The sequence below is a fragment of the Lepisosteus platostomus genome, chromosome 6, assembly GCF_059453375.1.
Source record: "Lepisosteus platostomus isolate fLepPlt1 chromosome 6, fLepPlt1.hap1, whole genome shotgun sequence".
Lineage (NCBI taxonomy): Eukaryota > Metazoa > Chordata > Actinopteri > Semionotiformes > Lepisosteidae > Lepisosteus > Lepisosteus platostomus.
Window position 1 is genome coordinate 7,218,456 of NC_142616.1, and position 27,515 is coordinate 7,245,970.

The 27,515-nt window shown below is 45.9% G+C and overlaps 1 protein-coding gene and 2 long non-coding RNA genes across 4 annotated transcripts; 1 reads left to right on the plus strand and 2 right to left on the minus strand.

Moving 5' to 3' along the window:
* Nucleotides 1-1,027: 1,027 nt before the first annotated feature.
* Nucleotides 1,028-13,539, minus strand: pnp5a (purine nucleoside phosphorylase 5a). Its single transcript, XM_088633979.1, has 6 exons — nt 13,186-13,539; nt 8,337-8,506; nt 6,894-6,997; nt 5,800-5,975; nt 4,385-4,575; nt 1,028-3,117 (listed from the first exon to the last, which is right to left on the minus strand). The coding sequence occupies exons 1-6, from the start codon at nt 13,206-13,208 to the stop codon at nt 2,903-2,905; spliced, it is 879 nt and encodes a 292-aa protein (XP_088490105.1). The 5' UTR covers nt 13,209-13,539; the 3' UTR covers nt 1,028-2,902.
* Nucleotides 13,540-17,388: 3,849 nt separating this feature from the next.
* LOC148659967 (uncharacterized) lies at nt 17,389-21,796 on the minus strand. 2 transcript variants are annotated; one of them, XR_015939340.1, is made up of 3 exons: nt 21,615-21,796; nt 17,921-18,092; nt 17,389-17,724 (listed from the first exon to the last, which is right to left on the minus strand). It is a non-coding gene; the product is annotated as an uncharacterized LOC148659967 (long non-coding RNA). The 2 variants fall into 2 exon arrangements; XR_015939339.1 differs by lacking the exon at nt 17,389-17,724 and having other exon boundaries at nt 17,825-18,092.
* Nucleotides 20,662-22,095, plus strand: LOC148659968 (uncharacterized). The gene is made up of 2 exons (XR_015939341.1): nt 20,662-21,068; nt 21,578-22,095. It is a non-coding gene; the product is annotated as an uncharacterized LOC148659968 (long non-coding RNA).
* The last annotated feature ends 5,420 nt before the right edge of the window (nt 22,096-27,515 follow it).

Genomic DNA, 27,515 nt, shown 5'->3' on the forward strand with positions numbered 1-27,515 from the left:
ACCAGTGCTGTGCCACGTTACCTGGTTCTCATTGATAACAACGAGTAATGGCCTCGTCTTCATCCTTCTTCTGCCTCCTGAGAAAGATCGTTGCTTACAAAGGGTTGTTGCAATGGCAGAGGATTATAGGATGTGATTTACCATCAATCGAAGAGATTCACAGCATCCTCTGTCGCAATAGAGCTCAATCCATCATTCAGGAACCCAACCCTCCCAGCCACAAACTGTTCTCCTCCCTGCGCTCTGGAATGCAGTACCACCCTATTAAAGCATGGACCACTGGGCTTAAGAACAGCTTCAACCTTAAAGTAGCGTGCGTCATTAACCGCATTCTCTCTGCACTCAGCACTTAGTGACCAGGATTTTAAGATTTTGTGTGTTTATTGTTCTGTAATACCTATTATACGTCGTTGTGCTATGTTGTGCATGATGATCAACTGTGACTGTCATTATTTATTTCTTAGGTGGGGAGCTGCGTCTGCATGCGTAGGCTGCAAAGGAACAAGTAATAGGTTTATTCCATGCTGAAAAAAAAGAAGAAAGAAAACACAACGTTTCGTCCGAAGGCTCCACGGCCGAAACGTTGTGTTTTCTTCTTTTTACAGCATGGAATAAACCTATTAATTATTTATTTTTTGCTGTTCTGTAAGGGACTGTCTACATCGTGTGGTGTGATCTGTTGTACTGTGTTTTCTGCTGTATCAGGCATTTCCAAAGAGAACACCACAGACAATAATCCCATAGAACATGGACATATGGCAGATACACTCCTCTCCCTCTCTGGGTACTAGCAACAAAAGCTGACAGTTTTAGCAGGCAGGACTGAACAGTTATGCGAGACAGGCGAATTTCGCACGGCTTACAGAGCTGATCAAAAACACCAGCACAGCTGCCCTGCCTCCAGCGGAGTACATTTGAATTCCTGCCTTCCTGTGCCAATGTAAAAACTTTGCGAACGGCCCCTACAGATGTGCCCCAGGCTCTCTCAAGCTTGGAGAGAGGCAGGCCGATAGTGGAGAAATGAACATTATTCAGTCCAATGGGTTTTATTAGTCTTCTAAAACATACAAGACTCGGAGAAAAACAAGAAAACCTGTGTAACAGCCTTCATATCAGAAAGATTTTAAAGGTATCACATAAATAAGAAAAGGATATGCAATATGCCTCTTTAACAGGAAGCATAAATCTCAAATGTTAAGACTGAAAAATCACTGGGTTTGCTTTCCTGGAAAAAGGTACACTTCATCAAGTAATTGCAACTCGTTGAGGTCAGGCGAGTGAGCCCAGGGAAAGTCGAACATTTTTTGTACTGACCATGTCTTAAATCAGCACAAGGCTGCTTCTCTTGTGCAAGCTTCAATTTAAGAATCAGCTGACTGTCTGGAGCCATTCCTCATACTTAATTAGGACCGGCAAGCCAGCAATCTGTAATCAGTGCTCACTGGCAAATTGCATGTTTTAAAGCTTGAAGCATCTGTGTCTCGATTCTGTGGAATGCAAGCTCGTGATTCTTTTAACACAGGTGGCAGCTCTGAAATACACAGCTCATTTTTAAAACAGACATATTGGACCCCGTTTCTGCACAATGGTTTTGTGCAATGGACATCAGAAATAAAAATGCACATTTTGACAGTACCAAACAACCTTCAGTTCAGCCTGATAGCTGAAGCTTTCAAGGCAAATATTAATAGCAAAGTCCCCCAAGTGTATGACATTCCACTTAATCTTTGGCAGTTTCTTAAGTGACCCATTTCAAATGAGAGAAAAGTGCCTAAAGTCACCACTAGATAAATAAACAATACAAAATAGAAAGGCCTACCCTTCATACAGAACAAAATACAATATATATACCAGTTAAATATATAAGTTATTAGTCCATCAACAATAATTTAGATACACAAGTGCACAAAAACCACGCAAAATCTCAGCTGAGCCCCTAAACACGAAAGGTAATTTTCCTTAGTTACTCAAGATAGACAATTTATCAAGCTAGTACTATAAAGCAAAGTACTATGCTGTAATGTGTATGAATAAATTGGTCTCAAGGCAAGATTTATGAATACTACTTTTGACTGACATGAAGGAATTGGTGCATTCACATAAGGAAATTACAGTATGTGTATGATTTTTAAAAGAAAGTTTTTTTTTTCCATAGCAGCATTAACTTTAGCCCTGTTCTGTTTTTCTTTATTATGATAATGGCAATTTTCCTGACCTTTGAACACCATTGTGATGTCACAATGTGATGTCACCATCCCCCCCACCCCCATCTGCCTTTGTCAGAGAGTCCACAGAGATTTTAGCGCGGTTTTTTCACTATACTTACAGCAACGTGTTGGACAGGTACAAACCTTTTCCCCTTCAGGTAATTAAAAAATGCACATTTTGTTTCTTTTTTTAGAAAGTTCTGAACATAAACAATCAAGAGGAGACCCTTCAGCCTGTCTAGCCTATTCTCTACGCTTAATCTCAGTATTAATTTCTTTTCTTCAGGAATGTACAGTCCAACTATAATACAGTAACACAGTCCCTACGTAAAACCAAGCCTGTTTCTTTTCAAGCCTGTGTGTTCAACCAGTTGCAGGTATTAAGGATATCTATGTTCACAGGCAGGTCATAGCAATGGATCATCGATTGCTGACCAGCCTGTTTTGAGAAGCTGGTGGCAGAAAGCAGTGAGAGGCTTGTGGTTGCTGACGGTCTGTTGGGTGGCCAGGATTTCAATGCAATCAGCACAGCAATTCATTATTGGCATCTTAATCGCTTAATTGGCTCTGCCACAACAGATCGCCAAAACCACTGAAGGATGAAGTGGGGTGCAGGGGGAGGGAAGACTGGCGATGCTATGGAATAGAGGTTTTGGGGTCTCCGCGCTGCCCCACTCCTCCCCGATCCTGGCTCATCAGTAGTTGTTGTTGAGCTCGACGCGCGCCACCAGCGTGGACACCAGCTTCTCCAGCTGCTCCGCCCTCTGCTTGCCGGTCTGCAGCACCTCCTCGTGGTTGGCCCGCTCCTCGCTCTCGTAGTCCATCACCGCCTTGTTGGTGATGAGCGAGAGCCCCAAGACGCGCAGGCCGCAGTGCCGCGCCACGATCACCTCGTGCACAGTGCTCATGCCTGGGGGGCGGGGACAAGGGAAGGGGCGGGGACAAAGAAAGGGCGCGGTCAGAGCTGAGCATCCTTACAGGTCCACTGCAGGACAGGCTCCACCCATTCTGTCGCAAAAACAGATGTTTGAGCCTCAGTGTGCGCTCCGAGATCTAGTCCCTATGTCTATGGCGGCTAAGGGAAGATTCACTGAATGGTTTCAATACATCGCAAAGGAAAAACTGTACTGGCAGGCTGAACAGCCCCAAAGACATAAAAATGTATGTTTTACCAGGACCAAACAACATTCCGTTCAGCCCGATGGCAGAAGCTTTCAAGGCAAATATTAATAGCAAAGTCCCAAGTGCACGACTTTCCACTTAATCTTAAAAAAGGACGTATGAGTATTAATGTGTGCACTGAGACCCAGTCCCTGTGTATTTCTGTTAAGGGAAGATTCACTGAATGGTTTCAATGCATCAAAACGGAAACTGTGCTGACCGACTGAGCAGCCACAAAGAAAAGCATCCCATTAGGGGCACATCACGTTACTGATGGGTAATTACATTTAGGGTCATCATTAATCTTTGGAGTGATCAATGGAAAGACTGAAGAGTAAGGCTTCACTTTTATTAGAGTCATGGGATCTGGTCTCTGCATTCCTGGTCAAGCTGCGCTTCGTGTGAGTTATTCGTTAACAACAATTTGAGATTTACTATATTAATTCATTGGGCTAGTAGTCCTTTTCATTCAGAAAGGCTCCAAGACACATTTTTGGGTGATTTCCAAAACCTAGGCTACCTCTTCCGTACCGTATATGGGGGGATTGCTTAAGAGCAGTGGTTCTCAAAGTGTGCTCTGCGGACCACTGGTGGTCCGCAAGCGTGCGCCAAGTGGTCCGCGGACTGTCCTATTCATCTCTCTTAAAGCAAGTCTAAGCAGCTCCATTCTTCACATTAACTTTTTAAGTACTAAAAGCCTTTGCAAAATAAGGCATTTTGTTCATGCAAATATTAGTTATTTCATCAAATTTAGTTCAATATTAATTTTAGTACATGAACAGGCGATGATTTTTACAAGGTAAGAAGTGGACGTAGGCATAGGTGGTCCGCCGCATCTGTGACTTGGTTTAAGTGGTCCGCGGACCATAGAAGTTCGAGAACCACTGCTTTAGAGCACAATGCTGTCCTTTGAGCTGTCATGACGCCCTCGTCCTGAGGTGTCTCGAGTGCCTGTCGAGAAACGATGGCACCCCTCCCTCCGGGTGAGCGTCCACAGAAAAAGAGAGGCTACTCACCAACGGCATCGGCCCCGAGGCGGTTCAGCATGCGGCACTCGGCGATGGTCTCGAAGGAGGGGCCCCCCAGCACGCAGTACACCCCCTCTTTCATGAAGTCGGAGTAGCCGAGCTCCGCGCCCACAACCTGCGCCGCCTTCAGGAGGTCCCGGTCATAGGCGTCCGACATGCAGGGGAAACGCACCCCGAACCTGGCAGGAGGAACCACAGGGGCCTTAAACTCCACTATAACCCAGCGCGGCACGCGATAGAGGGCCCCATTCCCGCCCAACCAGCTCAAACCCCTCACGTCTCCCAGCTGCGCGCGGACTGCAGGACGGCAGAGGAACAGGCTTGTGTGTCGTTGGGGGGTCAAGAGGCGTTTAGGGGCCAGAGCGGTGTCTAAAAATCCCGCAGTTTATTTAACAAGGGCACGCTGCAACGTTACGAGCACACAGCCTATCAGGCTGACGCCAGAACTCCTGCACAGAACTCTCTGCGCTATGGCAACCGTTGGAAACAAACTGAACCCCAACACAAAGCAGCTGGACTATAGAGCTCAGTTTATGTTATGGCGGGAAGCACTTTCCTATGAGTGTCAGAGTGCCCAAACAGGACAGGCCCAAACAGGATAAGTAGCAGAAGCTGAGCCTTCAAAAGCTTTCTTAGGCTAAACAGAAGAGCAGTTTCTGAGTATAGTTTCAGCCTGGAAAAGTAATTACACTCAAGCGATCTCTTGTACAGGCACAGTTTGAGACTGGGCAATGAATTATCGTGCTGTTTCCAGGGTGCTCGTATTCGTTTGCATTCTTTTGCTCTGTCCCTGGAGCGATTTCAGGCAAATTGCGCTCCATTTCTCTCTGCCACGTAGAAACACCTGTGGCCTCAGCACTGCCCCAAGGCAAAAACAACGACTTGGAACCCGAGGTGTGGTCAGGATCACGTCTCCGAGAGGGAGGGAGGCTGTGACATTACCCTCTCCCGTTGTTAAGACTGCCCATATTGTCTCCCTCTCTGTTCAGTTTGCAAAGGAACAGGTATAGGTTTATTCCATGCTGAAGGAGAAGAAAAGAAACACAACGTTTCGGCTGTGGAGCCTTCTTCAGTTGTGACACCTGAAGAAGGCTCCACAGCCGAAACGTTGTGTTTCTTCTCTTTTCAGCCTGGAATAAACCTTTACTTGTTCCTTTGCAGCCTGCGTACGCTCACGCAGCTCCCTACTTGAACTCTGTTCCGTTTGCAATCACTATGAAGTTACAAACCAGCTGAGCAGCCGAGCTATCGGGACGTCACCGCCCCAGAGCACAGGAATTAACCTCCCCCGGTCTTTGAAGTGCTCCTGTGACCCTCTACACTGAGAAATGCCAGCTCTGTTCTCAGGCCGATGAGCCGGGCAGAAGGCCGTACGAGGTCAGATCCTGCCGGCGGTTCCTCACCTCTCCTCGTTGGGTCCCACTAAGGGGTTGTTGCCGGCGAACCCCGGGAGGTTGAGGTGGTCCTTGATGAGCATGACGTCGCCCACCTTGTAGTCCTGGTTCAGGCCCCCGGCCGCGTTGGTGAGGATGACCGTCTGCACCCCGAGGAGCTTGAAGATGCGGATGGGGAAGGTGACCTGGGAGGGGAGAGGAGACGTTACTCTACGGCCGTTTACGCCAAGCTATAGGCTCTGGCGGCGTGGCCACCTAGTGGTGGTGGCAGTGATGACACAACCGTGTCACCCAGATGGACCGGACACTAGGATCCCGACAAACGGGAGAAATCCTGACTTAAAGGGTTTCCCATGACCGGCCCTAGATTTCTGGGGGCCCTAGTCAAGATCTTGGAAAGGGGCCCCTTCATGATCACAACTTGCACAGACACTGCTACTATCAGCTCCCATCCCAAACTTTTTACCCAGCAGCATTCCTGTAACAGCAGTTGAAACCACACTGATACTCTCATCTGACAGTAAAGATGAGACAGTGAAATACACTACTGCACTTACATCCATAACTGATAATACTGAATTATACAGTAATTTCTAACTAACAAACAGCCTTGACTAGCACAAAAGCCACTAGAAGGACTTTTTTAGGCTCACATTTGAACATGTGTCCTATCATGTCATTTGCCAAACTGCTATATACCATACGGTTTCACATTAGGTCCCAGGTGGGCACCCCATGTTGGTCCCACAAACACCTCTTCCAGCAGCAACCTTAGTTTTTCCCAGGAGTCTCTCATCCAGGTACTGGCCAGGCTCACACCTGCTGAGCTTCAGTGGGGCTGCCAGTTGAGAGCAGCAGGGTGATATGGCTGCCGACATTCAACCGTGCCAATTAAAAACCATGTTGTGTTTCACATTGAGGGGGCCCCCTGGTGGCGCTGGGGCCCTAGGCAGTCTCCTAGTTGGCCCACGCCAAGCACCGGCCCTTCCCATGATCTTCGGGGTCAGCGGTACAAACAGTGACTGGTATACGCAGAGAATACATCTCGGGGGGGGGGAGAAGCCGAAATTCGATCCCCAGACAAGAAAGGAGAGGGTCCTCACCTTCCAGATGGGGTATCCTTCGTACAGGTGGAACCTGCCCTGCATGCAGACGCATGGCTTGCCGTTCAGGGTCCCAAAAATGAGGCGTCCCGCATGCCCGTGAACTGCAAGGAGGGACACAGATCGATCAGGCAGTGCTTTTCACTCACAGAAAAAGTGTAGGAGTGTCAGTTGAGAGACAGCATTCACAAACACAATTTTGTTTCAGAACCTCTTGGACAAAAAAGCGATTTTCCCAGCCTGCTGACTGAACTGCTGATAGTTACTCCAGTGGGGAATTCCTGATATCAAGCTGAATGTCAAAATATGAGCCACTACCGCGGACTGAAAAAAAAATCTAAGTTAAAAAACCACCTTCTGTTGCAGTATAGTGGTACAGAGCATCGTAAAAAGCCAGCAGAGATATTTTGTAGGTCCTAGAAATGTGTGGAGTTCACATGTGTGGCACCAAACAACACTTCTTAGCATTAATTTGGCTGGCACTTTTACCCCAAGCGACAAACTCTTATTTCCTCATTCACACATGCTGTGTGAACAGGAGCAGAGTAAATCCAACAGCTGTATCTTGCTCAAGGGTACAACATAGGCTATGCCCCCTGGGGGACTTGAACCTGCAACCTTCTACTTCCCACAACATAGCCCTAAGCATTTCTCCACACTGCTGCCAAAACCAAAACTTACTAGGAACTGTGAAAACAGAAGCATCCTTAATGCATATACGTGCATAAGTGCATCTTTTAATGGACAGACTGTTTTGAGAAAGTCTCTAATGTGCAGGAAATAAGCAATTTATATTATATGGGGAATACTTTGCAGGCCATGATTTCTGTCTATGAAGGCCATGTGTGGGGTCTTAGGTCACAGGCTTCACACAGATAGGATCAGGGAACAGCAGTACAGGAATAGCTAATTCTGGTGCTCTAGAGACAAGTTTATTTTTTCAGGGCTTTCCAGCCATTGAAAAATGAAAAATGTCGTTAAGAGCTCCAGCACTGCTGGTCAGCAGGATGGAGAAGTACATCTAGACCTGAGATCAGGAGGCACTTCTCAACACAAAGGGTCGTGGGAGTGTGGAACAAGGTGCCCAGGCAGATTGTTGAACCCAATGCCCTGGCATAATAGTGATTCCTTAAACATTATATAGCGCTTTTCTGGACACTCCAATAAAAGTGCTCTACAGGTAATGGGGACCAGTGTGCAACCCCACCTGGATGATGCTCCAGTCCTCTCACCACACACCAGCTCTCAGTGGGAAGGAGAGCAGAGTGATGAAGCCAGTTCAGAGATGGGGGTTATTAGGAGGTCATGATTGGTAAAGGCCAGGGGGAAATTTGGACAGGACACCGGGGAAACACTCCTACTCTCTACGAGAAATGCCCTGGGATTTTCGATGACCAAAAAGAGTCAGTACAAAAACTCTGGAAAGACAGCCAGGCGTCTTACCTGTGCTTTGAGGGAAGTTGGGAATGTCGGAGTATTTGAAAACCACCTGGTCCTTAAGCATTTCAGCCAGACCCCCAAGTCCAGATCCACAGATGATGGCGATCACAGGGCGGTGCTTGGTCTGAGACAGCAGCCAATCAGCTGTCACCTTGTAGTCCTCGAAGGTGTATCTGAAAGAGAGGAACATTGAGTTCAAAATGTTGGCCTGATTGCTGGACATCATGTGTTATTATTATTAGAGGATATTGAAGTGGGGGAGCACAGTGGTGAGTCTTGCTGCCTTGAGGCACCAGGGCCCCAGGTTCAAGTCCTAGGGAGCTATCTGTTTGGAGTTTGCATGTTCACCCCTTGTTCATGTGGCTTTCTTCCCATTTACCTCCCTCTGGTAAAATTGGCTCCTGGAAAAACTGGCCCTGGTGTGAGTGTGTGTGTGTTTGTGCCTGCCTTGTGATGGGCTGGTGTCACATCCAGGGGGTACCTTGCCTTGCGCCCATTGCTTGCTGGGATAGACTCCGGCTTCCCCTGTGACCCCGTACTTAATAAAGTGGTTAAAAAACAGAAGGTCACGATCTGATCCTTCTCTACAGAGAAACCCCCACTGAAAGGAGCTGATTTGCCATGAATATAATTGAAGGACTCTTGGGATTTCAATGTTATTTCTGTACAGTCTTTTTTTTCTCTCCTAAAGACAGCCCTCCTGACTTGCTAATAATTTCAGGAATGTGGTTTAAGCCTGAATTACCGGTCAAATCAGAGTGCTGCCTGAAATATGGTTATCAGCCTCGGGCTCTCTGGGAAAGTTGATATGATCATTTCAATCCGTAGGTCTTCAATAACTTCCTCTGTTTGCTTCCCCTGCTAAGAGCTCCATAGCCTGTATTCACTTGATTCCTTTGGGAACCTAAGAACAGACTGAGATAAGGCTCAGGAGCTCATAACCTCTCAGATAAGGATATCAGTTGAGGTTGTTAGATTTCCCTCTGGTGTGGTCAGCTCACACACTAGGTGACTGCAGACCAAGACACAAGAACTGGCATCACTGGCTCTGCATCAGAACTCCTCTACCAATCGACCAAACACATTTTAGTTTCCAGCTGAAATTCCAAGGGATCACTTCCAAGGTTTTCATAAGAACAACAAGCCAGTTATCTCAGACTTTTCCAGACAGCTTTGTCTCTCGGGACACAAACATTTCCAGGAGACTTTGGATAAGCACGGCTCTTTCTCCTGTGAAATCGGTGCTTTGCTGCACACATTTTAACACTTTGGTGGTGCATCAGGGCAGGACAGTGGCTCAGTGGCTGGTAATGCTGCCTCTCAGCGCTGGGGTCCAGGGTTAACTCCGGACCTGGGCTGCTGTCTGGGTGGAGTTTGCACGTTCTCCCGGTGTTCGTGTGGGTTTCCTCCCATAGTCCAAAGACATGCTGATAGGCCAAGTGGCTTCTGGGAAAATTGGCCCCAGCGCGAGTGTGTGCGTGCGTGTGTCTGGTTGTGCCCTTTGGTGTCCCAACTAGGGTGTATCTGGTTCCCTAGTGACCCCGTGCTGGATATAGGTCTCGGAGAAGGGATGGATGATCGCATATTATAAACCTACAAAGGAGCAGGTAAAGGTTTATTCGATGTTGAAAAGAAAAGAGACAGGTGGGGCTGCACACTGGTGGTGGTGGAGGGGATCCCCGTTACCTGAAAAGCCCTTTGAGTGGAGTGTCCAGAAAAGCGCTATATAAGTGTAAGCTATTATTATTAATTCCTATAATTATTATTACTTGTTCCTTTGCACCCTACGCATGCTGATGCAGCTCCCTGCTTGAACAATTTCAATCCTAGGAGAACACCCCTCTGCCGTCTTGTCACTTTTGTGAATTGCAATACAGTCCCACACCCAAAAAAGCAAACAGAGAGAGAGACCGGCTCAGCTGACACTAAAGCAATCTGCTTTCAGCTCATTTATTTCTCATCGACTCCTACCGTCTCATTCGCAAACACAAGGAAGATCCAACTCCGGAAAAACACACCTTTGTTTCCCCACCTTTAACCTTTTTTTTTTCAGCCTCATCTCTTCCCACATCGGTACAGATTCCAGCCGTACCTGAAAGCCGAGAGGTTTGTAAAAACTTCACTGGTGAGCCATCTCTGTCCAGGAAGAGGGTGAGATTGAGCCAGCCGATTGAGCCCCACTAGACCTGACCTAGGAGCAGCCAGGAACTCAGGGGGAGTGTTCCTGGCATGAGAAACTGATCTGCAATCATTCCAATAACTGAACACCCACCCGTCAATCTCCAATCAGCTCTTGAGAGTCACACGCTGAGGGACAGACAAAGTGATCGTATCATTTCTGCCGCAGGTTCACAGTTGTTTGTGCTTTGAGCGTGCGCGTTGGGGCCAGTGGCAGGGGTGCAAAATGAATAGCGTGAGCCACATTAAAAAAAAAAAAACTAAAGTCTCTTCTTCAGTCCTTCTTTGTGGATTTTCCAGAAGCATGCTGGGGTTTGAAATCAAATGTTGTGACAGCCGCGCTCCAGCACAAATGCCGTCTTTGTAAGCAAGGCAGGCAGTGCAACTAACGTTGACGACCAAATGCCGGAATGAAGGAAGCAGGCCTGTGCAGACGTTAATTTCTCCCTGGAAAGACTGTGCATACTGGCGGCCAAGTCCAACATTCCTTTGCACAATGAAGTCATTATGTGCTTTTATGAGGATATATGCCCGTATTAAAAACGTGTTATCGTGAACGCTCAGTCACGACCGCCGTCACCGGAAAAATCAATCTTTTGGTAGAGAAAATGTGAATTTTTTGGATTGAAGTCACGAGGCGGTTTGCTCGAAATTAAAACTTGTGTGGATCAGAAAAAGGAACCAAAAGCTCAAATGAGAAATGACACCTGTAGTGGCTTTAACGTTTTGCTCAACACAAAAGGGGAGCAAGGAGGGGTTTCCTATCGATTCTTCCTTCATCTGCCTTTCAATGGGAAATAGCAGCAGGGGGTCATGAGTTTGCCTTAGCGCCCTCGTCAAGCACATTTACAACACTTAACGAATCTCAGTGTGTGATCTAGCTGACCAGTTGAGCTGGAATCCCCCTGTTACACGGGGGAAATGCTGTGAGCCCACACGGATTCGCTTACATAATGTAGCAATTTCAGACTTTGGGGGGTTCGGTATGGTTGAACTCAACAAATGGACACTGACTCGATGAAAGAAAAGGAATCCCAAGTCCTTTTGACATAAAACACGCAGTGACGCGGTGAATGGTGTTTCTCCTTATTGTGAACGTCATTTTTTTTTCAGGTTTTTCTCGTCTCGTCAACGAGGCCTCCGCTCTCAGACGGAGTCTCGCCCTCTGAGACTTAAAATCCAGTCTTTTGAAAACACAGCCACAGCGTGAGTTCCCCGCCCAATGAATATTCGAGGCCACTGAAACCAACCTGAAAGTCTCCTCCGAAATAAGGCTTTGTTAAACGTCAATTCCTACTGTAGCAGGGCTCCAAGACCAGGACCCGCCTGCAATTATTGACCCGTTAAGACTTAAAGGTTGAGGTTTTGGGTCGTTTCCGTTTAGGGTGGACAAAATTCCTCACGGAAAACTGTCGGCTTCTAGTTCAGATTCTTGGCTACCTTTGATAAACGGACAGTCTCCACCTGCACAAATAGTGGGGTACCCCACATCGTTACAATTTTTTTTTTTTTTCAGCTTCAGCTTAGAAAACATTCCCTCAGCCGGGTTGCGAGTAGGTAACCTGCTCACTTTCAAAACCATTATGCGTTATGCGGAATTCTGCGTTTCCCTGCTGGGAACTACGAAGTTTGGAAAGACCGGAAAATCTTTAACCTCGGTGCGAGTTTCCACACCGGAATGGAGTCATCTAGGAGTCATCAAATTGTTTCATTCTACACACAGCGCAATAGCCTCAGCTGCGGGGAAAACGTGCGCAAGGTCGCGTAATGGTGTTTTTTTTTTGTCTTGGTTACAGCAGGGCATCGCAACCTAGAGCTCTGGCAATTTCACGTAATGAACAGTTTTAAGGGCAAGGTAACGGCGCTCGTTTGCCAGGAAAAAAAGACGGTCTATTCCGCCCCCGTTGTCCTGACAACCACGATCGTATGCGCTACAACACAACGGGCTGTCTCTTATGTCTACGTTGGTCTGATTTCGGATCTAACGGAGGATACATTAGCAGACGGAAGGCATTGCGGAAAGTACATTCCAGATCTGATCCAGCGCGTCGCGTTTCGTGTCGAGGTTCTCGCTTTCAGCCACTGTAGCACTAAGAAGAAAAAAACACATCCAAATGGCCGTTCATTTCAAGTGCACAGAAATAAATAAATAAACGTGAGCGTGGGAGATACATTGTCCATTTCGAATAGGAAACGGATATTTCCGCCGCCCACGATTCCAGTGCCGGTCTCTATACAAGCTACTGGGGTGCCACGGGTCTTGGGCTACACCACGCACGTGGTGAGCCATGCCAGTCTGCCCACATTTGGCGTCACGGGTTGAAATTGAGTCTCGGTACATTTCACGGTTAAACAGGTCGGTTCCGAGCACAAGGCGCCAAGGAGAAGGCGCTCAGACCTCGTCACAAAAGGCTCAAACCGCGGAGGGAACAGTAAGAGCCTGTGTGACAAAAGGCGAGAGCGGCGAAGTTGCCCGCATGGCCAAAGATGCTCACGGAGAAAACCAAACTCCCCCGGGTTTAATTCTAGTACCGTTCTGCGCTCCAACTGCTCCGTTCGCTCTTTCCCGCTCCTCTTCCTTATACAGATATGTTCGGACATCTGTGGCTTCAGCGTGTTTTCCCGCTGCTCGTGTATACATGACAAAAAAAAAAAAGTCTGTAAAATAACTTACCCTTTAACGGCTTCGGGAAACATCGCGCACTGCCCGATGAGGAAATCCTCGATAAACAGAATAAATGAACAAACCCGAAGTATTCAATGAATAACGCGGCTACTGCAGCGAGTCCCAAACCCAGTGACGGGGAAACGGAAATAAATCGAGACTTCTCAGTCGAATAGCTGAACAAATAATTGTTCGAATTGTCGCAATACGTCACTCGCGCCGACTATTGGTCCGCGAAGCCCGACTCTTGTTCGGTACCAAGAGAAAAACCGCTGTCGCTTCGCTTAACTCGACCTTTTTTGCGTCGTAGTAATTGAAACTGCTCTACTACTAGACCGGTGACCACTTTATACGCGGCCTACGGCGTCAGAGAGGATGAGGCAACAGGAACCCGAGCAAATGTTTCCCATTGGCTCCCCAGAAGGCCTTGTCTGGAACCGAGTTGGTCACAGGCGCACACACCTCCCGGGTTTGATCCAATCAGAGACGCCCCTCCTGGCTGATGTCCCCCCCTTGGCTAATGTCTGTACGATAACAGGAGGGCCAACACATCCTCCCTCCCAGCTTTCTGTCAAAAACATGTGATGTAACCCCCCCCCAAAGAAAAATACCAAATTCAGTCCGGTGCTCGCCAAAAATGCAGCTTTTCCCTGCACACGCCACAATCTGGAATGTGGTACTGAATCACCACGAAGGCTCAGCCGATTGGAATGTGTGTAAACAGAAGTGCACGTACCGGAAAAAAAGGAAATTATGTTTCAAAGAAATGTTGCACACTGTCATAATTCTACTTCACTGAAACCACCGTGCAAAAAGCGAAGGAATAGGCGTCGTGCCAGGGGAGATGGTGGGTAAAATCTAGTTACAAGTGCCAGTGAGGCACGTCTATCTCGTATATATGCGCTAGATTTATACAGTGATGTGAAAAACGTACACCCTCCTAAGATCCTGTGGTACATTTTGAGACATATCTAGTCCTCCCCAGATCCTAAAAGCAGGTAAATCTAACCTCATGTGACAGATAACACAAGTTTTACTTTGTCTTTGTTAAACAAAAAATAGCGATTAAGTAGCTTTTCGAGAAAAAAAAGAAGTTAGCGCACCCCGTGATCCAGTAACGCGTGGAACCCCCTTTAGTAACAATAACGTGAAGTGAACGTTTCCTGTAGAGAGTTTATCGGTCTCTCGCATCGGGAGGAATTCTCGCCCACTCCTCCATACAAATTTGTGTCAGCTCGGTGATGTTTGAGGACATTTCGTTTATGAGCAGGCGCTCTGTAGGCTCAGTCGAACTACGGTTTGACTGTGCTGCCTCTTGCGCGAAACACAACTAAAATGAGTAAGATCCTTCACCCACGCAAGACTGCCTGGAGATTCTGCCTATACCTAGAAAATACGTTGCAGGTTTACTGTTTTGATCTTATTTTATTTTGGCAAGATTGCCAACGACAAGAATGGCCAACGGAAGACAATGCCGATATTGCATGAAATTTCATGTCGATCTGTAGTTTGTTCGGAGTTCAGCTGGTGTCACCGAACTGAGCAGATGAAGACTCCGTCCGCAGAAATGCGTTCTGATAAACCGTACAAGCTTACTTTAAAAAAAGAAAACAGCCTAGTATCCATTTACCCCTCTTGTAAATACCCCGGGAATAGTATAGCGCATTATTTGTAGTTTATTTGTAGATCAGAACGCGTTATCACATTACGTCAATCTCCATTGTACATCTCAATACACATTATAACAGTAGACAAACTGCTACAGTTACTAATGTTCGATATGACTGCCGAGGAAAGAGGCATTATGTATGACACATGATGTATATTTCCAAAATATCTTCGTCGGAGCTGAGAGTGAAGTTACTCCACATTGGGGGAAAAAAGACCACGGAGTTTGTTCTAGTGTTTCGCTGAAAATAAACTCGTAGCGAGCAAATATTATTATACCATCGGGCTATTTTCTCAATAGCGGTTAAAAATATTTGGACAGCACAAGTCTGTGCAAATAAGTAAATAGACGCGCTAAATAATCGTGCCGCATTCCCAATCCTGTGATCTGATGCCCAACTTCGAAGAGGACTTTATCCGCAGCTGTATTTCAGTGTGTGTGTTTGTGTTTAAGGGGTGTTATGATTTTGTCAAAAATTTGTTTGGTGATGGTGAGCTTATGAGGCAACGGTGTTGCGTATTTGTATTATGACGGTGTGTGTATTTGTGTGGCTATGGTGTGTGTTTGTTTATAAGGATGGTGTGTGTATTTGTGTTTTGATGGTGTCTTGGTGTGTGATAATGTTGTGAGAGTGGGTGCGTATGTGTGTAGTGATGGTGTGTGATGATATGAGAGTGGGTGTGTATTTGTGTGGTGACGGTGTGTGTGAGTTAGGAATGTGTGTGTATTTTGCGGTAATAGTGTTGTGTATCTGTGCGGGGATGGTTTGTGTAGTTGATTTGCGTGTTAGGATGTGTGTGAGAAGAAAAACATAAGGTGAAATTCTGGATTCAAATATTTTAATCCGGCGAAAAAAGTATCTCGTTAGGGAAGTCTGGGGCAAGTGAGATAAAGCACATGACTCCAGTAGGAATTGTGTGACAGCGCTGCCGTTCTGTGTGAAAAATTGGAATTAGGAGCCCTTCCAGACTCCCAGTTCCGGAGCTGCAGCGAGTAATTGAGCAGATGTGACTCGTCACGTAGCCTACGGGATCGAAAGTGTTTGTTTCACCGTCGTGTTCGAATGAGCCGAAAGGTGTGGTACAGAGAGTGACTGGATGCGCTCAGATTTACCTCAAATCTTCAAGTCTTCTCCACAAAGCATCTTTTATTTTTTTAAAAAACTTTTTTATTCTCCGCTTCAACAACGGATGTCCCTGTGAGGGTTTAGTCGAACAAATCCAGATCTGTGTGATGTAATGAGCTATATTATAGTTATTATACACCTGAGATCTCATTAGGGTTCTGTCCTTGATGGTTATACTGTACGTGTGGAATTATTGACGTGTGTATGTCGTCTCAGCAGCTAAACTCTGCTTGAACTTGATAAAAATTCAGTTACATAACCTATATGGCCGAGCAAGACTTACCGAAGTTCCCTTTTTTTAACTTATCTCTGCTTTCCGTCAATGCCCGGAGGATACTAGAATAAATAAGCGCATTTTACATTTGTAGGCCTTTACGACAGGGTTTATAACCAGAAAGATTTAAAGGGCAAGATAAAAAGAAAAACATCAACTAATGAAAGGTTTATTCTGATACGAGTTCAGGTCAGCATTGCTGCCTGGCAGCAATGTTCAATTGCCAATTGAACCTATGTTCAATTCCGGCCCTGGGGTGCTGTCTGCGTGGGGTTTTTATGTTCGAAAACACAATGGTAGCTTTTTTTTATTTAACAAAATAAACGTTATTCCACAATATATGTCGGTCTCACAATGACTACACACGCTTACATAACATAGAATCTGTACTAGGTTGTCAAATGCTCTTAAAAAGGTGATCGTCCTGGTAGATGAATAGGTTTCTGGGCAGACTGGCCCCAGTGTAAAAGTGAAATATTTTTATAGTCGAAACTTTTTATAGTCTGTGTGCGTTTCTCTCTGTGCCCTGGGATCTGACTAGCGCCCCTTCCAGGCTGCATCCTGTCTTGCCCCAGTTCCTCGTCCGGATAGCTCCCCCGATCCGCGACTCGGAACTGAAAGAAGCGGTGAGAAAATGGATGGACGGTTTCTCCGATAGTTAGCACTAAGTTTCATATACCACGGTGCCCTACCGGGAAACGGGCGGTGTTCACAAACACGCCCCCGTCTTCGGTTATATTATCTGCAGCCCTTGTTATAGTTGGCACGGGAGAGGGAGGTCATCGCCCTACCTAACACGCCTAATACCACGAAAGTCCGTTAAAACTAGTCTCCGCGGACACACGTCTCGTCTTGCCTGCCTCTGCAGTGGGGACGACTCCAGCATCGATTGTTTCTTACTATTTATTGAGACACCTCGTTAAGATAACGTCAGGCTACCCGCTGTTTTGACATAGAAGACTAAGAAAGGCGATTTCTCGGGTTGCGAGCCTGATACCAACCCAGCGAGACCCAGTGAAAAACCTGTGACATTTTCATTTATTTGTCGTAATTTGGGTGGTGGTGGTGTGTATAGGTGTGTATTAGATTGGCAGGAGTGAGGGGAAAAAATAATTAAAACTTACACTAATGAATTTCATAAGATAAGATCACTTTATTAGCCACACACAATTTCGTACATTAGGAATTTGTCTTTTCACAGACCCCAGCTTGCTCTCCATGAGACACACAGACAGGGAGAGAAGCTGGGGGTCAGAGCACGGGGTCAGCCATTGTACAGCACCCCTGGAGCAGTTGGGGTTAAGGGCCTGGCTCAGGGGCCCAACAGAGTAGGATTCCTCTGCCAGCTGTGGGATTTGAACTGGCAACCTTCCAGCCACAGGCGCAGATCCTCAGCCACAGAGCCACCACTCTCATAGGCAGATGCATCCTCGAGGACACGGAGATGAACCCATGAATGACCGGAGACCAGTTTTATTTCTGCTGAAAAAGCCACAATGTATTCTGATTTGCTTTGGGCGACAACTACTGCAGCGCAGTTTGCCAAGATAGAAGCATAAGACTATCACGAGAGGTCGCATAATGAGAGTAATGTTTATTTTCATTTATTAGCAGTTATTCAAACCGCTGCACAAAGCGCATACGCGTAACTCTAAAAGACGAGCAATTAACTGACCTAGTTAAACCAAGAGGAAGACTCGCGTAGATATCCAAAACTTCGCTCTGTGTGGAGTTTCGTCTTCAGCCGGGTGAGAAGACTGCCACACCGTATCCCACCCAGTCTTCAGCAGGGTGAACAGGCTCTCTCTATGGTAGTTCAGGTGGGTGGCTGCGTCAGCACGCGTAGGCTGCAAAGGAACAGGTAACGGGTTTATTCCAGGCTGAAAAGAGAAGAAAGAAAACACAGCGTTTCGGTGTGAGCAGAAGGCTCCACAGCCGAAACGTTGCGTTTTCTTTCTTCTCTTTTCAGCATGGAAAAAACCTATTACTTGTTCCCTTACTTTCTATGGTGCCTAGTCTTCAGCAGAGTGAGACGATTCTGTATGCATTGAGCCTAGTCGCCTTCAACAGAGAAAACGTGGAATAGCAGATTTCAGGCGATGATCTTGACTGTACTCATTTAAAAATTCCTCACCATAGCCTGAAGCTACTATAGGCCTTGCAACTGCCCTGTAAGACATTAAAACTCCCTGTAGATGTCACGGGGAATATTTCTGCAGTACTTGGTTTAAGTGATGGGCGTCTGCTTTGGAGGGCCTGGATAATTTTAAAAGATAGATCAGATCTTTATTCCTTGTTGTCTGTATATTTGCTGTCCGGCTCTAAATATATGCTTTTAAAATACTCCTAGTCTTGTTCTGTGTCTTCGTTTAGGGCAGTAAATGGACATACAGTAATCATCCCTCGGTTACCTTCAATAAAGTATATCTCTTGTAACAGGTGTAAGTACAGCATCGATTTTATTTTTCTCCGTAACATAATTTGCGTCTTGTTTAGGATGTGGTTATCACGTGCTGTAGCTCTGTAGACTCCTTCAGGCTGCCCAAACAAAATTCTTCTGAATAGTGCTGCGCAGTAAAATCGTAAACTGGGAAGACGAGTTACATTACCAAATTGCAAAAAAAAAAAAGTATTCGCAAAGTCATGCTAGGATGGAAAAATCAGGAAGCCTATAACACCCTCCGGCCTAAAAAGTAGGCCGATTCTTGGGTGCAGACAGCCGCACAAATTGTCAAATTGGTCAAGGATGAATATTTCAAATACACGTCACCCCATTCGTCCAATAATGTTAAGTGATTAACTTTTTTTTATTTTACGAAATAATGCCCCGTCCGTTTCTCCCCTTTATCAGTTAGTAAAGCCGATTAAAAATAAATTAAATTAATCCAGTAAAGTAAAACACGCAGACCGAGTCCTGCGGTTTGAAAGTCAGCATTTATAGATTATTTTGTTCCATTAAATGTATTGCAAGGACGCATTCATGTGATCATGTGGAGTTGCGAAAGAAAGGCTTTGCTGTATAGATTATTCTAAATTGATGACGCAAAAAATAGACCTGTAACGAGCTACTGAAAAAAACCCAACTAATTCTGCTCTTCCACGGCTATGGAGTCTGTTTTTAGTAGTTCTTCACGAGCTTCTAACGTAACCAGCGCGAGGTGAAAATACAGCAGCTCAATTCTATCTCTCGCCAACATAATGTAAAAAGATAAGCAGTCCCTGTTATATAACCAAAGTTCGGTCTGTCCGAAATGTCTTGATGTGCCTGCCAAATGGAAAAGTGCCCGTGTTCATCATCATGGGCTTCTCAAGTACGTGAACTGCTTTCTCTCCGATTCCTCTGTTGGGGTAAATGGCCCTGCGCCCTGGGTCCATCAGAGCGACGGCGCAGTGAGCAGAACGGAGACCGGAGTTGTAATTGAAGAAGAAGAAGAAGAAGAAACAACTTTTTACTGTGCCTTTAAAAGCGGCTTCTCAAAGCGCTTTACAGAACAAAAAAAATCAAAAACAGCACACAAACACTTCTAAAGAAGAAGATTTGGAGTCTTGAATTGACAGTACTCAGGGAAGGTGGCTCTCTGATATCCTTAGGGATACAAATCCTTTTGAGGCACAACACAACCACAGAGTGTAAAACGCCCCCAGGGACAGACAGGTGACTAGAATTAGACGAACAAAGGTTGCGAGGTGTGGAGTAGGACGGTAGAAAGTCAACAACTTACAATGTACTTAGTAAATTTCAACAACAGTGGGTTTATTGCCCTTAGGTTTACAGTGGGTGTGCTGGTCACTAGGGGAGAGAGAGGAAGGGGGACAGAGGGGAGAGGGGTCAAAGCCTCCCCTAACAACACATGTAGCCAAAGAAAAACGAAAGATGGTGGACCCCCCCTTATATAGGGCAATGCAGGAAAAAAAGATAGTCGCAGTCAGAAACACAATTTTGAGGGTAGTGCGGGACGTTACATTATCTTATCACCCTCAACTACAAATATTTAAATATATATATATATTTTTTAATCGTTGTGTACCACTCCCGCTGAAACCGGAACCCGTGAATTGTTTTAATTAGAAGAACTCGTTCCAACTGGTGGAGCCGCGTGCCTTCTCGCTGACGTCACCACAGTGCTGCCATGGGCAACAGGCGAGATCCAGGCGCCAAATACCGAGCGGATCCGGGCAGGTGAAGCCTGACTCTCTCCCTGACAGCGCCCTGCCATTTGTTTTTCGTTTATTTATTACAACAACAAAATACATAACACACAAGAGTATATATAACATAAACAGGGGGTACATAATATAAAAAAAGATTAAACAAGGTAAATAAATATGAGGTACGCAACATTTTCATGTTCTTACTTTTAGAAATAGTCTGAAAATAGGCCCTTACGTCTTTTTAAAAATGTTCAGACATGGGTCTCTTCCCATACCTATTTTATTTTATGTATATAATAACGTGCACGTTTAATAATTAAATCGATAGCAAATGGTAGTTGTTGTTGTTTTCAACAGGATTAAGGATCCGCCAGTTGTGTACCTCTAATTAATTAGGACATGCTGGTCACAGTCGGCTAGTGACGTGACAGAGGTTCGAACCCGGAGCACCCAGGTAAGGGGACTGCTCCCTGAGTGAGATCTGGCCTGTGGTTGCTTAGCGGCCAGGAAGTCCACTGCATCGTTATTTTTTGTTTCAGTTTCCTGCCTTTTTTTGGTTTTACATCCTGCACGTTCACTTTCCCGCGTTGTGACGCGGTAATTGCGATTGTTTCCCAACGAGTATTGGGAAGACACCGTGTCTCGCAGTAAGGATTGAACAAAATCAAAAGGTAAAAAAATAAATAAAGAAGCAAGTGCTTTTTTTCTTCTCTGTGTGTACATTCAGATGGCAGAAGAGGTGCATTTTGGGAGGCCAGAAGTGATGTCTCAACGTTGACGTTTAAACTTCCCGAGTTTGTTACGATCGTTCACAGGATGTCATTTACACATTTGCGTTACACAATGTCCAGCTTCACATAGATTATCATAAATATGAGATCCAGACACGCACGTCATGTACAGCAACAAAAGTTTTGCGGTACATTTGACCAGCAATGTAAATTAAGCAAGAAAAGGAACACAGTTCCAGTAAGGCTTAATTAACTGAAAGCAGGCTAAATAATTCGATTTTTTTTTTAGTCAAGACATCCTTGAACCCTGTATCCAGTAGAACTACACAGACAGTCCTTCAGCCTACTTTAAAGTAATAATTAATCCAGCTCTGCTAGGCACAACAAAACATGTCTGAACACTTTTTTTTCTGTTTGTTTTTCGATGCTTTTGTCGCGATGCGCAAAAGTGAAACAGAACGTTCCCAAACAAATGAGCCAGCTCACCTTCAATTCTTCGGGGGGAGGGATTGAGTCACTCGGGGAGTCCTCAGTACGTCAGACAGCAGCACCACCGGGTCTGAGCTCACGGCGCCGTCAGGGACTGAGCGGGGCTCTTTCTACTGCGATGCACAGGGAAGCTCTCAGCGGGTAAAGATGCCAAAAGATGCGAAGGAGCGTCGGGAAGGACTGTGGACATGTGGAAAAATCTGTTCCCTTGCGCTCCTGCGGAGGACTGGACGACCGCAGTTTCAGAGACAGGACAGGGAACAGAGACACAAACCACCGCAAGTGGTAACTCCCAGAAGGGCTTGGGGGGACTCTTTTTAATGTGCGACACCAGCCCCAGCAACCAGTGAAACGATTGAAAACGGACAATCATCCTTTGAAGAATGTTTATAACTTAGTGGAGACTTTATATTAAAGTGTGTACTCACTGTAAGATTGATATACATTCTGCAATAAACTTTAACTTGTTAAAAAAAAAGATGGTGGAAGTCTGGTAGGCACAGGGGCCCTCTGATTCTAACCTTCCAAGCAAAGCAGTCTAAGTAGTAGTAATAATAACAATAACACTTACACTTATATAGTGCTTTTCTGGACACTCCACTGAAAGTGCTTTACAGGTAATGGGGATCCCCTCCACCTCCACCAGTGTGCAGCCCCACCTGGATGAAGCTCCAGTGCTCTCACCACACACCAGCTCTCAGTGGGGAGGAGAGCAGAGTGATGAAGCCAGTTCAGAGAGGGGGATCATTAGGAGGCCATGATTGGTAAAGGGGAGGGGGGGTGATTTAGCTAACACACTGGGGTAACACTCCTATTCTTGTCAAGAAACACCCCGGGATTTTTAATGACCATAAATGGTCAGGATCTCAGTTTTATACCTTACCTGAAGGACAGTGCCTTTACAGTATAATGTCCCTATTATTGTACTGGACCGTTGGGACCCACACAACCCACAGGGTGAGCGCCCCCAACTGGCCCCACTAACACCTCTTCCAGCAGCAACCTGAACTTTCCCAGGAGTCTCCCATCCAGGTGCTGACCAGGCTCACACCTGCTGAACTCCAGTGCATTGCCAGTTGTGAGCTGCTGCGATCATACCCCGAACTGGTCACCATTTTAACCAGCTTACCTGCTAGAGCTGGATTTTCCACTAGGGATACGCCATACCCAGATACTTCCTAGAAGTATATCCCTTCATCCAAATACCTCCCTAGAGAAAACAATTCACCTTTTAAAACACTGGCGTGACAGCTTCAACGAATGCAAATATGTAGTTGCACTGGTGATTCACAAAAAGGACACGAAGGTGCCGATACAAAATCCTGGGCCGTGTGGCGCATCGGACACGATTTCCTCAATTAACTGGCAAGCTGTGCTCTGTTAGAGGACGTGTGTGGTTCAGCCAGGATAGACGGAGATACAGATTCATCGTCTTTGGAATATGGAGACCTGCTTCCCTTTAAAGCCACACAGCACTGACCCGATATCTGCGTTTCCAAAGTGATAAATAGTGGTGCGATTATCCGTCTGTCGTTCTAAGAGTTTCCGTTCACGCGTGTAATAATAAGATGGAATTCTATATGTGCACGGGTTCTATATTTACGTTTTGCTCGTAATGGGCAGATACCATCAGTGTGAGGAGTAGAATACACTACTGAATTAAAGGGCAAAAGTGACAAACCTCCAATCACACGACTGCTTGGTTCAAATGCAGATTCGTTTAAGCAAAACTTGGGAGGCAGAGAAAATCAGAAGTTCCTCCTTACCAGGTTTTCGACCGAACCCACGATTTAGGTCAAAGAGGCCACTAGTTTACCACCAGAAACATAATGGTTTGGAGACGAGCTGGGTGTGATGTCAGAGCGGGCTGTGTGTGTGTAATGGCGAGACACAATTACAGCCCTGCTCATTAAACGGTGGCAGCCCACCATGGGGTTTTAGCTATCGTGTTTTGAAACTTTTCCTTGCTGCCTGGCACTGGAAACAAACCGTTGGTAGCTGTAGGAACAAAAAACAACTACATTGGATTGGTTTATGTGTTACATACAGACTGACAAAACCCCTGACACAGAGCGGTAGAACACAGATAAGCAAACATTTCTTTTTTATCTCAACGTTGGGAATAAGCCTCTCACAGGAACATGCCAGCGAGTGTCAATATTATTCATGTAGAGATAGCCCTGTATGGCAGATGTCAGAAGAATGGAATCTGTTGTTTTTGCGTCTTGAAGAATATGGCTTTGTGGATGGATTGATTGCGTAATTGCAAGTTTTATTTATCAAACACCTTTCCAAACCCCAGGATGCAGTACATCGCAAATAGAGTGATTTAAAAAAAAAAGTACTAAAAAAGAAAAGAAAAAAATAAACAAGAGCATAAGTGTTTTTACAGATGTAGGGCAATCGGATGTAGACCTTCGTGTAAGGGGAAACGTCTCAGTTAGGATTTGAAGAGAGTAAAAGAAGCTGTCTCTCGTACACAGCAGCCATATCACCCTGCAGCTCGCAACTGGCAGCCCACTGGAGCTCACAACGGATGAGGCTGGTCAATACCTGGATCGGAGTCTCATGGGAAAAACAAAGGTCTCTGCTGGAAGAGGTGTTAGTGGGACCAGTAGGGGGCGCTCACCTAATGTCCTAGTATAGTGATGGGGACACTATACTGTAAAAAGGTGCCGTCCTTCGGATCAGGTGTTAAACCGAGGTCCTGACTCTCTGTGGTCATTACAAATCCCAGGGCATTTCTCGAAAAGAGTTTCCCATTGGCTCTTACCAATCATGGCCTCCTAATAATCCCCCTCTCTGAACTGGCTTCATCACTCTGCTCTCCTCCCCACTGAGAGCTGGTGTGTGGGGAGAGTACTGGAGCATCATCCAGGTGGGGCTGCACACTGGTGGTGGTGGAGGGGATCCCCATTACCTGTAAAGTGCTTTGAGTGGACAGTCCAGAATAGCGCTATATAAGTGTAAGGAATTATTATTCTTATTATTCCCAGTAGCTGGTCATCTGCCTCAAACACAGAAAATCCCAGCTCAGTGCTGTCTGACTGGTATTTGAGCCACATAAACCAGCCAGTATATCTCTGATGCACCTCTTCACACAGACCCATAAACCAATGTAGAGACTTAAGTGCAAGAGTGGTATGATGCCAATATCTGGTGTGAGTTAGTAGTCTAGCGCTGAAGGTGTCCAACCCAGATCGTGCAGTGCCTACATTCAGCATTTTAAGGGCACCGTGACAGCTGAGCTGACTCTTGATTGCGGCCAGTGATTTAAAGACGGATTTAAAGAATTTAAAGGACGAGGTCAGGCGCCATCGTAGGGGTCGGAGGGAGTAGCGGGCAGGGAGCTAACTAGCTTTCAAGTCTCCCAACGAGGTTTTATCTTTTCGGTTCCAAAGAGGAAGTGTTTAATCACGGCAGAAAATGTCTTTGCTGTCCAAGAGACGACACCTATTGACACCTGTCCCGAGACTCCTTTGTCACTAAGAAACGAGAGGAAAACTCGGTGCCTTAAAAAATTAACATGACTCTGCCCTTCTTCGCTCTCTAAACCCATCTCTCGCATCCTTCTACTTATAACTATAACGCAGGAGACGACCAAAAAATACGATTTTAAAAAAATTAGTGTGTGGGGAAATCCGAGATTCAAAGCTCAGCAAGCTAGCGGGTGAGACACAATTACAGCCCTACAGTGACAGCACACCGCGGCGTTTTATCTATCATGTGTCTCACGTCTCAGTTAAATCTTCAGTTTTCCGTTTCTGCTTCGAGTTCAACTTTGCTACTCCTGCCCAACTGTTTATTTTTTATTTATGCATAAAGAATAGCAAAAAAACACAATGCAAGCACGAGTACATATAACATTTCAAGACAAAAAACATCGTCAGGGGTACATATTACAAAATAAATTCGAATTATGACAACAAGTTTAAACAAATTAAATAATGATAACGTCCGCACCGCTTTCATATTTTACTCCTGCCCAACTGTGTATCTCTCTCTCTCTCTCTTCCTGCGTCCACCGCCCTCCATATTCCTTCTATAAAGATACTTCACGTTCGCAGAATGAAACCGCTGTATTCAACTCATGTTTCTACGCGTCTTCAGAAAAAGCGTGTTAAAGCGTGACGCGCTAAGCCTTCTGGCTCTGCAGGGGCAGTACCGGCCTGTGTGGGTACAGGCGGGGTCTACCTTCAAGTCAGGCTGCAAGCGCTATAGCGAATGCAGCTCCCTGTAGCAGCTTTCTGCATGAAGTCTCCCTAAGAGCATATGACCGATGCTGCGAATTCACCGTGACTCATTCTAGACCGGAAAAAGAGGAGGGGGGGAGCGAGATATCTGTCTTGTGGTGGATCCGTGTTGAATGATGAACCAGGCGCCTCATGTGATCGTGACAAGGCAGGTTTCTGCACGTTATCGCCCTTTTCTCTGCCACTCGCTGCAAGAAAAGATGTCATTTGGACCCTGCAGTCTCGCCATTCCCCGCAACGTGGAACTGAATTCCAGAATATCGTATACACACACAGTGCCCTTCATACATATTGGGACAAGTGAAGTCAAAATAGTTGTTTTTCCTGTCTACTATTCGGGTTTGAGACGGAACGATCAATATGTGGTACAGAAAGTCACCTTTTATTTCTGGGTAGTTCTGCTCCTACCCAGAAATAAAAGAATAATAGAATAATAGCACTTTTTGTGTTCAATTCCCCCATTTTGGGTGAGCGTCAGTATTGGGAGAATTGGCTGCCAGGTGGTTCTTATTGGTCCGGTGTTTCTTGTTGCTCGGATTGTGCTCACATTATAGAGGTGGGAAGACTATAGAACTGTCCAAAAAAGGCAATTTTGATTGAATAACTTTTAGCAGACAGACCATCTTGGAACTTCCAGCTGGCAGCCCCACTGGAGTTCAGCAGGTGTGAGCCAGGTCAATACCTGGATGGGAGACTCCTGGGAAAGTTCAGGTTGCTGCTGGAAGAGGTGTTAGTGGGGCCAGTAGGGGGCGCTCACCCTGTGGTCTGTGGGGGTCCTAATGCCCCAGTATAGTGACAGGGACACTATACTGTAAAACGGGCGCCGTCCTTCGTATGAGACGTAAAACTGAGGTCCTGACTCTCTGTGGTCATTAAAAATCCCAGGGAGTTTCTCGAAAAGAGTAGGCGTCCTGGCCAAATTTCCCATTGGCCCTTACCAGTCATGACCTCCTAATAATCCCCATCTCTCCTGTGTGTGAGCAGAAAGGAGCATCATCCAGGTGGGGCTGCACACTGGTGGTGAAGGAGGGGATCCCCATTACCTGTTAAGCGCTTTGAGTGGAGTGTCCAGAAAAGCGCTATATAAGTGTAAGGAATTATGAATTATTATTAACACTTCAATGTCCCACTACTTATGGAGGGCACTGTAATTGGCACAACTGCATTCATATGGTTCGTCTGATATAAGTGAAGGCAAAGGTACATCTTTAAGAAGTCTTATAAGGTGGCCAAAATAAGACAACCACATGACACTCACATGTTTGAATAACAGCCTTAATGTTTTAAAATCAGTTTATATGCAAGAGGGCAGCCTGGAGGTAGGATGAAGGCAGGGGGAGCCAGCCCTCTGGGAATGAGATTAACTTTCCTCATGGAGTTCATTATCTGCCTTTGCCCTTTCTGAAAAGAGTTCCCCAGAACGAACTGCAAATGCCTGAAAACGCAAATCTATAATTAGGAGAGTAGTGCCACGGGCCGGCAAAGCTACAACACACTGAAAGTGAAGTGAGTTTAGGGTGACACTGTTGTGCGGTGGCTAGCCTTGTTGCCTCGCAGTGCTGGGGCCCTGGGGTTCGGTTCTGACGGTGCTGTCTGGGTGGACTTTGCATGGTCTCCCCATGTATGTTCACATGGGTTTCATTCT